The sequence below is a fragment of the Chinchilla lanigera genome, unplaced genomic scaffold, assembly GCF_000276665.1.
Source record: "Chinchilla lanigera isolate Chin_1 unplaced genomic scaffold, ChiLan1.0 scaffold00022, whole genome shotgun sequence".
NCBI classification, from domain to species: Eukaryota; Metazoa; Chordata; class Mammalia; order Rodentia; family Chinchillidae; genus Chinchilla; species Chinchilla lanigera.
The window spans coordinates 27938749-27951289 of NW_004955423.1; the positions used below are offsets into that span (position 1 = coordinate 27938749).

At 44.0% G+C, this 12541-nt stretch overlaps 1 protein-coding gene across 1 annotated transcript in view; it reads right to left on the reverse strand.

Annotated features, from left to right (window-relative positions):
* The window catches only part of Nfia (nuclear factor I/A), a gene marked incomplete at its 5' end in the record, with an annotated part of 308332 nt that overhangs the window by 138773 nt on the left and 157018 nt on the right, over positions 1-12541 (reverse strand). The window contains 1 exon segment of the mRNA XM_013514428.1: positions 7302-7367. Within this exon segment, the coding sequence (XP_013369882.1) occupies positions 7302-7367 (66 nt within the window).

The window sequence follows — 12541 nt, forward strand, 5'->3', positions numbered from 1 at the left end:
AGAGTTTGCTATGAGGACCCTCTGCAAAGCCTAGCTCAGCTTGTGGAGCACACGCAACGCCAGCGTTCGCCGGTGCTTGCAGGAAGATCCACAGCAGCCGCAGGGTCTTCACACCCACCTCTCGAGGGCACAGGAGTCCCCAGCAGCAGCGACACTCATTGCTGACTCCAGATGTTTGCTCCAATGTCTGCAGACAAAAGCAGCTTCCCCAAGCACTCACCGACACAGCCGACTCCCCTGTCCTCTGTGCCTTCATCTTGCTCTGTTTGCCTTCATGACTCGTAGCACTGTTTGGCACATAACGTGCAGATTAGTCTGTCGTCTGTCTTCTGCCCAGGAAGGACAGCTCAGTGGAGAGCAGGACTTTGTCTTCCTTGCTCAGCATGATGCCTGAGCCTTAGAATGTGCCTGATAAATATTTGTGGATGAATGGATAAATGAAGCGGTCTCCCCTTCTGGGCCTGTCAAGCCCTCCAGGGCAGGATGTCTGTTCCACCTGTGTCTCCCCTCCACACATCCAGGACAGAGTCTGATGTATTCAGCAGATTCTTGATAACTCTCTGTAGAACTGCTCATGAGAAACTGAGGGACCGGGCTCTGAGTGACAGATTTCCCTTAGCAGATGCTTGTGTCGGGCATTTGATGGCAACTCTCCTTTGCTAATTTGACCTCCTCGGAAGCTGCGATTTGGCTTCTCCTTGTTTATCTCTGAGTTTACATGCACTGCTTGCTGAGAAGCTCTCTGGTTGCAAAATACCTACAGAGATCTGAGCAAACACTGCTTCCTTCATGGGGAGAATGCTGGAAGGCTCTTCCTATTTTTCTGGTCCTTGCTGCAGTGTCTTTTACACTTCTTTTTTGGGTCTTTGCCACATGATGCCTGTGGATAAGGCATATGAAACTCCCTTATTCCCTCTGGGTATAGAAATTAAGCAGAGAGCTGGGCAGCGGCCTCACAGTGCTCCCACCCCGCCGACAGAGCCTTCCCAGCCATCACACAGATTTCCTTAATGACAGGCTCACGCCCAGACACTGGGGTTGCTGGGAGAGGTCAAACCAAAGAGAAGGGCAAAGAAGATACAGGGTGACAAGGTGCCAAAGATCCTGTGGCCACATAAATTCTTCCAGCAGACAACTAATCAATCTGAATTAGTGACTCCAAATCCCCAAGTAAATCATTTACATTACAGTTTACTAACATCATCCACAAATGGACGAATCCTTCCAACAAGAACAGACACACTAAAAAACAACAAACTCCCATTCAGGTGCCAAATCAGAAGTGACTCTGGTACCTGTCCGCAAGCAAGGCTTAGACCCTGGTCCTGGTTGAACCCAGCCCCTGATATTACCCACACTGATTCCTAATGGACAAGTGGGATGGGAACACCAACAGCAGTCCTCCAAATCCCCTCCGTTATTGGGTCCTGTCACCTGGTCCCGAGCTTCAATCCCAGGGATACCAGCTGTGCCTTTTCTGGCACTGAGACTTAAGGATGGCCCCTCGTTGATTTCTTTCCAAAGCCCAATTTTAATAGTACATAAATTATAGCACTTCATATTTTTAAAATCCAGTTCTGTGGACATATTTGCAAAATCCCATGTAAACTACAAATAAACACTAAAAATACTTCTCTACTTGGAATAGTAAATGGCCAGTTCCAATCACTCATGGGGCCTGAGTCACAATCACAAACTAATCTGAAGTCCAGAAAGAAAGTCTCTTTTTCTTTCTCCCCTCTGTATTTATTTGTAAATGAGGATCATCTACCAGTCACTTCAGAGTTGGAAAGTCCAGAGAACAGGGTCTGAAACTGCCTCTAGTTGGCTGTTGGCCAACCAAACTCAAGTATGTGCAACCAGCTAGCCTGTGTGTGTAGACAGTAGAAAGCGGGAGGCTGTAGCCGCTTCTCGGAAATTACCACACATTCCCAGTGCCCCTTCCCCACACCAGCCACTGTGGCCCTCAGCACACCCCTCACGGTGCACAGGCCAAGGAGACCCTCACTCTGGGTCCAGGGAGCCCTGTGAGCCGCCATGGGCCATACCTGCTAACATCGCCTGGAGAGAGCAGAGTCTGCCTCACTTCAGGGGGACTTTCAGAGCAAGCCATGTTCTGGCTCTCTGGTCTCTGAGAGGAGAGCTGGCTCCACCACACTGCTAAAAATTCATCAGTCTGAGTTTAATTACACAGAGCTGGAAACCAGAGGCATTTAGGTTTAATGTCTCCCCGAGTTGGGACCGTTACATATTTTAGAATATTGATCACTACCGTTATTGCTGCTATTTTGGTGGTCACTCTACTGTGTCTGTCCCTGCAGGGTTTTTGAAAGAACACTGCAAAGAATAACTGTTGCTAGGTAATTGTAAAAGAAAGTCATGCAAATTATGAAATATTGATAGATTATATTTACAAGGCAATGGTGCTAGAACGCTCCTGCTCGCCCAATAAATGCAAACTGAAAGACTGCAATACCTTCAGAATTCTTAAAACAACCCTACTGAATGACACATTCATCAGAATAACTCTTAAAAACCAGTCCATCCAGCAGTGACAATTCCTGCAGTTTGGAATTATCAACTTTATTTTGTGTTCCCACTATTAATTTTGCAATATAATATTGCAATAAACCTACTGTATTTGAGACAGTAGTAAAAGCAATTTAAAACATTAACCAGAGGGTCTTTAATTTATAAAGAGCATATTATCAGATAAAAGAATGTTTATCTAAAAGAGAAATAGAAATTTAAACTTTTCTTATCTCACTCCCAAAGAACAAAGTGAATCCTTCAGTAAATCTTAAGTCAGAACATCAATAGCCTTGGGAGACATTCTGGAAACATTAAAATATTCAAAGTATGCACAGAAATAAGTGATAACTAATGCAGACAGTTAGGGTTGAAGATAAATACATTCCTTGTCCATCTAGCAACATCTGAGAACGATATTCAGTGTGACAATTCAAGATGGGAATGACATACATCAAGATGGTGACCATGAGATGCAGATCCAGCCAATACTCCATGCTGATTTTCAAACTGGCGGGTCAAGCTGCGGATTCTCAAACCCTGGGCAAGCATCATGATGAGTGTCTTTCCATCAGTGGCCAAGGCGCATCTGAGCACTGACGTCATCAACATATGTGCCATCACCAGATCAACAAGGAACAAACACGAATAAGCCTAGAGAAAGTCACATAAGTGCCAACCAGGGTTTCTTGTCATAAATGTTGTAATTTCAAAACCATGAGATGAAGTATTATGGGGTGCCTACGTAGGTGATGAGAGATACTAAATAGGGAAGAATGTGAACTCAGCATCCTCTTTTTGGCAAGGGAACCTCACAGTTTCTTTTTTATCAACGGGGCTTCCGCAGATGTTGGTAAGCTCAGCCTGATGCCTAGCTTGGAGGCAGCCCACAAGACCTGTGAACACCTAGCAGCAACTCAAGGGTATGCTCCAGGAATACTTTGCTTAGCAACCGAAGTTCCATCCTGGGGACTCACAGCGGTGGTTTGAAAGGATGTGCTCAGTCCAGGTCCAACAAGTACAGCTGAAAACCTCTGGAGCTCTTGAAAAGCTGGGGCAAGGCTGCAGCACTGTGCATGAGGGCTGAGTGGATCTGGCTGTGGTTGGAAACTTCATTTGAGATGCACTGCCTGAAATAACCAATCAGATGCTCGTATGACCACATCCGCACATGCAGGAACGTAGCTCCACCTCCAATGGTCCTGGTTGGCTTCTTGTGCTTCTGTACCTTGTATCTGTGCATAGCCTTTTCCTGTCCTCAGGGTAGATGTTTAGCTCCTCCAGAGTGTGATTGTTTTAGCTCAGAAATCTTTTGATAACTCAACAGTGAGCAGACACTCAAAAATAGTTGGGGATAATGACAACACGTTCATTTGTGTAACAGTTTTATTCATGAAGCAAATACACACCAGGTGCTTTCGAAGTTCAGGGCGGACTAGGTGCTGTGCAAAATTCTTTTAAGAAGGGATCTGCAGTGAATCCTGCCCTTGATCAGCTTGTCTTTTAATAAGCCAGATTCTACTTGGTTTGTGGCAAGGAAAATTTGGCTCATGTTTTTCTTTTTTTTTTTTTTCTTTTTGAGACAGGGTCTCACTATGCAGTTCAGGCTGACCTTGAGCTCACTTTGTAGCCCAGGCTGGTCTCAAACTTGCAAAGATCCCTCTGGCTCAGCCTCCCAAGTGCTGGGATTACAGGCGTGTACCCGTAGGCCTGGCCTCAACTCATAATCAGAACACCTCAGTTGAGCCTTCTTTCTACCACCTCGTTCTTCCTGAGCATTCACTCTGGAGTTTGCTGGTCTCAGATTTGTGCTTGAGGGACGGAGTATGAGGACAACACCTACTGAGAAGGAGACACAGCACTGTGGAGACTCAGGAAGAAATCTGTGTATGGCATTTGTGTCTACCAAAAGTGTCTCTGGAAGCCTGGTTTATTTCTGACACTGCCTCTTCCCTGTTGAGGCCCCTGGCTTCAGGCTTGTGAATGTAGTGCTCCGTACATTCAGAACAGGTCTACTGGAGCATAAGCGTGGTGCCTGGGGCCCTTAATTGTGCTGCTTCCTGCCCACACCTCACCTAGACACGCAGGGGCTAGGCTCTTTAATGTCTCTACTCTACTCACAAATAACGGAGACTGGGGTAGCAGCTCAATAGTCACCTGGCTGCTGTTTAATTTGAACGCAGGTCTGTTTGACCCCAGAGGCAATTTTTAATCATTAAATTATGCTAACTTCTGAGTTTCAGAGATTCTGATATTTTATCTCTGGGCTTCAGATAATTCTTTCAAAATTCCCATCAAATGCGCTAGCTGGACCAAGACTTGTTTTCTTTTACAGTTGAGTCTTAAGGGACTACAATAAAGAAAGCAAAAATTCCACCGGAAAAAAACAGACTTGTTGGACAGGGAAGAAACAGCTGCATCCACTTTAGGTAAAGTTCTGTGGCCTGGTTTATGGTTTTGGACAAAACAGCATGTTACCATTTGTCCATCCATTCTCCACGGTTTACTAGGGAAATGCCATTCGCTTCCCATTACCTTTCTCAAGAGCTATGCTGAAGAGTAGTATGTCCCCACGTGCGTATGTAGTTACAGGGAGAGAGCAGTGGGTCCCCACTTCATCCAATGGGCAGAGCCTGCTGCTTCTAGTCCAACACGATTCTCAAACCTCAAAGAGCTTTGCTGATCCACGGTGAGAGCTCATCTTTTAGAACAAACAGAACACACAGCTTTGAGGAACTGGTTTCCATAAGCCAGGGTAGAGAACAGGGACCTCTTGCTGGATCGAAGCCACACCAGAGGGAGGACTCGCCCCGAGACCTGTCTGCTCTCTCTCGGACCAGCTGTCTTTAAGGAAGAGATAAAGTAATTTTCCTCCAAAATCTTCATCCACAGTGGACAAAGAGCAGATGGAGGACACTGAGCACTGCAGCGACTCTTCAACTGGGGTGGTCTCCGACAAAGCAGCTTCTACTTCTTTTTCTTTAAAGTAAGTAGGAATTCGAAAGGTGGGAATGTGTTGCGTTATGTGCTGGATATGAATACTTTTCTCTTTTGAACTCACACATTCTCCCCAGAACAGCACTGTCATTCCTTGAGGAGGCAAGTAATCTGGGGTTAAAAGCAAACTTGGCCAAGCCTTGCCATGCTTTTGGCCAAGCCTTCAGGCTCAATCCTGGCTGCTTTCTGGAAGAGAAATCCACAGGCCAGATTGCAGGCGGCTCCGGAAAGCCACGCCAGGCCCTCGGCTCCTGGTCACATCTGCAGCAGGGAGCTCGAGGCCATCTCATGAAGACAGAGGAGCGCAGGCCACAAAGGCCAGACCTACATGGCAAACCTTGCACCTGAAGCAATGACATGAGACTGTCTCAAAAATAAGACAGGTGCTCTGAATACATCCCAAGGAGATTGTGTATAAATATAGCATAGGAAACATTTAAGCATCATCCATAAGTCAAGTGGAAAATAAAGAATAAAACCAGTCTATAAATATCACTCTTTAAAATGCCAACAAAAAATAGTATGTAGCTGTTTATGACACTAAAAACAAACCTTTAGAGGTCTGTGCCCCCATGAAGCTACTTAAAAAGTAAAAACAACTTGGATGTAGAAAATATCACCAAAATATCAGGGTGAGGAAAGGAATAGTCAGACAGTTCACATTTAATGCCAAAGCTTGTCAAAAGGAATTTCCCAGGCCAAGGGACAAAATAGATCCTCAAGTGATAGGATGTCTAAGGCGGTCAGTTCAACCTTCTATTCCACAATGCTCCTATGATTTTGTTGTTTTGGAAAGATCGGCTGGGGAACAAAATGGAAATGCAAACAGAAAACCAAAGACTGACTGAGGGTAAGATCACTCAGAGGGGGCAGCAAACGCAGTATGTTGGACAAGAGAAACAGTAATACTGGACCACTGCCAGTAGCTTTTCCCCTGACTTCACGAAAAATAGTAAGCATGTTAGATGTATTAATTCTTCCACAGTAGGTGACAGTCCCCAGTTTTAGAGAAAGGGATCAATACCTGAGGGGTTAGACAACCTACTATATATCAGAGGTGAGAAGAACATTCTGGAATTTTATGAGATGACATCTGTGAAAGCACCTCTTGTACCAATGTTCAAGACAGGACAAGAACCTTTAGCTCATGTCTCTGTTTTCACTGGAACTAGTGGTTCCATCTGTCCAAAATGTTCACCCATGACAGTCTGTCCACACTTGGGGTACAGTCCACAAATTTAGCATTTTGCTAGGTGCTATTATATTTATGTGTAATGCACATTCTACTTTACTAACACAGAAAATCTGTATGAATTTAATACTGTTTTGTTTTAGACAATTTAAAGTGTGAAACTCCTTCAAGGGTAGAGATTGCTTTTTAAAGGCAGTTAGCCAAGAGCTGAGGTCCTAACTGTTTGGCAGAAACACATGTCCAGGAAGGGTCTTACTTAGCTAGTGAGGGTCCTGGGCTTCTGCCACTTCAAAAGGGATGGAAAAGACTGGGAAGGCCCTGGTTCCCCCTTTCTGCTATAAGAGAGTCTGGTTGGTAAATCAAGCCCACCTCAGAGTTTAAGTGCGGAGCCAGGTCTGGAAATTCAGGGCTGGCCGGGGCCTGGGCTGCTGGGCAACCCTGCCTTGCTAAGAGAGGTCTACTCGTGCTTCCTTCCGAGTCCTCAAGGCTGCCCACCACAGGCATCCACACTGCAGACCCTGAAGTCCTCATTCTGGCTGCCACAGGCTCTAAAGCAGCAGCTGGAGTCCCACGCTAAACTTACCATTTTCTGGCTGGTCCTTAATGTCAGCGTCACTTGGCTGGCTGGGACTTTCAGATTGACTTGAATCTGAAAAACATAAAAATACAGCCAAAAATTATAGAGTCTGTGAGGGAAAGTGGATCAGAGGTGCCGGCTTGCTCCAAGTGTGGCCTACAAACTGAGGAGGATGTTAGAGGGAGAGAGTGTGACAAGTGACACAGGCTGTGCCTAGGACCTTCAGCTCCACTCACACCTCCAGCGGCTTTTGCTTTGGGCCAGACCGAAAGCCGAAGCTCTTCGGAACCCACTTTCTTCTAGAGAGACCATTTCCAAACTGCTCCTCTCCATTATTTATACACTGGAGCCCAATAAAAACTTCATCCTTCATTACACACATCCGAAGCTTGATTCAGAACATAATCAAGTGTCAAAACACATTCTGAAGCTGGTGCATAAAAGCAACCCAAACAACAGGCATCAGCTCTGCAGGGTAGCGACAGAGTCTGCAGGCCAGCGCCACACAGCCCTGAGCCTAAGACCCCAGCATACGTGTTTGGGGAGCTGTGGAGCACAGAGAGAGATGAGGCCCTTGTTCTGTGGACACCCGCCTGCCAGACACACTTGGGAGAGCCAAAAAGGGTTTGTTGGCAAAGACGCATTCTTGCGGACCTTTGTAGAATCAGATTTACTTCTATTAAAAACATAAGCAGACCTTTGAACTAAAAACAAAAAATTAATTCAATTAAAGCAATTTCCAAATAGGGTAATTTAATACAAAGTAACACTTGATTTTAAAGTCAGATAAAGTTAAGTTAAAGAATTTCACAGAATTAGAAACAAGTGTAGTTGCGATATATTTTGGGGAGAGAAGAGGAAAATCAGGCAAAATATTTCAAAGGGAAAAATTTGTATTTTCTAAGTTGTAACAGTGCATTCTTAAAAGAAACAAGCAAACCTAAATTATTTAAAATGAAACCAAAAGCACCTCCATATTTGTGGAATGACTAGGTCCTAACTTTCCTTCAACCTTGCAGGGCTCGAATTAGCTGAATGAGCTCTGACCACACTTGAGTAGGAAGTTCGACACAGGATCGAGCATCTGTGACCCTGAAGGAGAGTGAGCTAAAAACCCTCCTCCCGCAAGGGAGAAGACAGCACACTGAGAGACTGCATGATCAGGGACTCCAGGGCTGAATGAGGATTACTACTCTAAAAAAACTCTGCTTTCAAGCAATGAAGATTTTAATCACAGGAAAGTACTATAAGAAACACATCTATTTTGAAATTTTCAGATAATCTTAACCTGGTGACCATACCAAAACAGTAACTCTGTTAATTCAAAAGTTCAAGGAACAAAAGATATAAAAAGGTAAATTTTTACTTAAGTTTAGCAAAGTGATAGCTTTTATTGGCTTGTGATAATTGCCATGGTAAAGACAAAAATCATGACATAACAAAAACCTTCACAGGCCCTTCAGAATAAACTGCAAAATTAAATACAAAGTATGCACTAAAAATTGGAGATATAAACAAATTTACATTGGGATCATAGTTAAAATTTTAGCTATTATACATTAATATTACATTGAGAACAATTTTAAAAGGCAGCATAATTACTTTTTCTGTTTCTAAAGAAAGATCCTATAATTTGCCTTTAGAAATTACAAATTAAATATTTTCAGAAATAATACAGTATGTTTCAAAAGGCACATACCTCTATTATTTTTGTTCTGGACAATTTAAGCCATTATTATGTATACATAAAATTAAAACAAAATTTCTAACTTTTGTACTAAGTGAAGTTAAAATTCTTCTCGACCATATTCCTAAACAAATACATAAAATTTCACCAAACCCATTTTCTTTATAATCCTAGCAAATACAATTCTCTGTGTGATGGTTTGCCAGGTCTTCTACTTCTAGGTGAAATACCTAATCACCTCTCTATGAACAAATAGAAAACGTTTTTTCTCTTAATTACTTTAGATGTAAAAGAGCCAATGACCTCTGATGCTTCATTAGTATTTCGGCAAAAGGGATGAGGACCCCAGATCACTTTTTTAAATAATCTTAACGCGGGCTTCTCTGTTTTCTTCACTTCTCTGTTTTTCTTCACTTCTGCACTGGGCTGCCCTCACCTTTACAGAGTCCTGACAGTGACAGGAAACACGAACAGTGATACAGCACGAGCATCAGGTATGTTCATTCCCAGCTAGTTTGCAGTTCCCAGCTACAGGAAAACAAGCAAGCCGGAGCAGAGGACGCTACACCAGGAAATGGTCAGGGCAGCCTGCAGGGCTCACTTGGGGAGGCTGAGCAACAGGACCCAGACAGGAAACGGCCAGCTGCCCTGGGAGCGGCATTCCCAGTGCCAACAGGCAGAGATTGGAGACACAGCCATCCACCCGTGAGACGCGTGTGGGGAAATATCCATCCTGCTAAGGCAAAGGCAACGCCAAAGATCTAGAGGAAAATTGTAAGTACTCTAGAAACTTCAGCAACACTTGCTTTCTATCCTAGGGCATTGATGCACTGGCCTTTCTGAACCAAAAGGAGCAGAGCCCCCTGTGCCTGCCTGGTGCAGCTCCATGCTGCCAGGCCGGGTGCCCCGATGAAGCTAGGCAGACAACCTGCGCTACAAATTAACTTCTATCCATACAGGACTGATACACGTGAGAGATCTGTCTCTTAAGCATTTGCATTAAAATATTATCAAGGTTAACAATTAATTTACTTTTCTGTTTTACATACTTGGAAGACACCTGTCTGGAGCCCAAGTAATTTCAGTCTTCTTATTGTGGACAATTATCGTGTGGCTGGTTTATTCCTACCAACTGAAATAAACACAGGCCCCAGAAAAACCCAACTGCATAAAACTGAGTGTTCCTCTTGTAGCTGAGCCCCGGTGACAGTGAATTTCTCTGGCTCCCTGCTCGATTTGTATTTTAAAAAGAAGTGAATGTTACTTAAAGTGTGTTCAAATGATGGGTTGGAAATGCCATCGTGAGGAGGTACATGAGAGATATCAGTCTCTCCCTCCCAGATTTACTTTTTGTTTAAGGATCCTTAGATTTCAACCTAACCTTGAAATGCAATGTTTCTTTTGGTTTTTACAAAATTTATGAGCAGAAATTTAAACCTAAAATAAACAGGGTTTGCATACAGAAGGCCGGGTTAAGACCTCTTAATTGAACTGGTAGTCGTCCATCTACACATTTTTATGGCACCCACAGCTATATTGCTGGAGTACTCAGATGCAGATAGCCCACTATCGATACAATCACTAGGTAAAGAAATAAAATAAATCCTAGCATCTACATGTCTGTCTCTGCCTGCACACGCTCATGTGGTACAAGAACAGAAACCCAGCCCCTGCACAGCAACAAGCGTCGTGCTTGGGTCTGTCTTAGCCCCCAACTCCAATCTGCTCCCTTGTGAAGGAACCTTGCAGGGCATACCTTAGGGTGAGGGGCGAACAACAGAAACACGCTAACATGACCAAGAGGATCAGGCAAAGATCTAGGCACTATTTCCCAGGGTTGTATTCTCTTAGCAAGAGGCAAGGATGGGATGTGGCTAAGTCTTCCCAGTGCCTGACAGGACTAAGCTCCTCTTCCACCCTTCCAGGTTAGCAGAGTTCCTTCTACCTCTTCTCACATCCCCAGGTCCTAGAACACGGTGGCTGGCCAGCCGCAAAGCCCAACTGGTGGGACTGAAGCGAGGACTCTTCAGTGGTGGCTCAGTTTCCAACCCCAGCAAACACCACTTTCCCAGAGCCACAGAGTACACCTCGCTTACAGCGAGGAGAGGAGCAACACTTAGAAATCTGCTGCCATGAGGGCTTTATCTTTGCATGTCTCCCTGAAGGGGACTGTCGAGGAAAGGCAAGAGGCACGCCTTGGATCTGGCATGGCTGGGCCAGGCTACAGCGGTCAGAGCTGCAGGAGTCAGCTCCTGGGACCTGGCTGGGCAGGGCAGAGTCTGGCGCACAGAAGGCCTCTGGAAATGTGTGCAGGGTGAAGTGATGGTTGGCAGAAGTGCTCCACACACTCCAGAGATCCACAATTAGTGAAGTCCGCCGCTCAGAGTCTGTGCAGAGTCCTAACTGCCCCTGTGAGCAGATCGAGGAAGTGGGAGCAGACAAGGCATGGGAAGACACAGAAGTGCCATCCTGCTCAGACCACAGACACCAACAGAGATCCATGGACCCTGAAACACAAATACTAGTATACCAGGGAAATACTTTAGCCCAGTTCCAGCCTCTTCACGCGCACAGTGACCTGGCAAAAGACGATGGCTGGAAAAGCCTTCTCTAGACTTGATGTGCAGTGTAGAAAAGGCAATACAAAGAAGCCAAGAGGTTCCCAGACGCAAAGATGAGCAAGTGAAAATCCTACCCAGAAGAGGCAAGTTATTTATAGTATAAAAAAAGGAAAGGAACCGACAGGAGTGAGTACACGCCTGCACAGGAACAAAGTTAGGAAAATTCCTGAGGTAAAAGGAAACAAGGAGTCGGGTGATTGCATTTTGATTGTAATAAACAGTTATGCCCTGCAGTTGTAACCCTTAAAGACGTTCACAATTTAGACGGGAAATTTATGCTTTGGGAAGATGAGTACTTTGCAATAAAGTCAGGCTAAAGAGTTCATTTTTCTATATCCATAAAGTGAAGTGATAATAGAAAAAATAATTCTATTTCTGATTGCTAGAGTAAGTGCTAGTTACCCTATTTTGAATGTTTATTACAGTAAAGAAATCTAGAAAATCAAGAAAATCTAGAAAATCAAATGGATATAATAGTCACATTTTGCTTATTAGTCTCATGGTCTCTTATTACTGTAATATAACATAATGTTCAGTAATATTGTCTAATTTTTCCCATATGACCACGGCCTTAGCACTGAAGCAAGAAATATCTGAGAATGTAGATGTCAGGTGTCCATACGCATGGATGACTTGTAGCTTAAGTGTAAACATTGATGAATACAATATCACTAGCTAAATATAACATTATCCATCACAGTCTGGCAGAGAACAGACAGAAATCTGTAACACTATCACTAAGTTGGGCCTACTGAAAATATGCAATTATTATTAGCATCTCCAGAGAATGGATAAGAATCCTGTTTGTGCAGTAAATGACCAAACCAATATTTCAGATCAATTAATGTATATAAGTGGCTCACCCTTATCACACAACAACATAGTTTTTAAAACATACACTTGGAGGTGAGTCACAGCATGTAAGTTTTCTGAAGCTT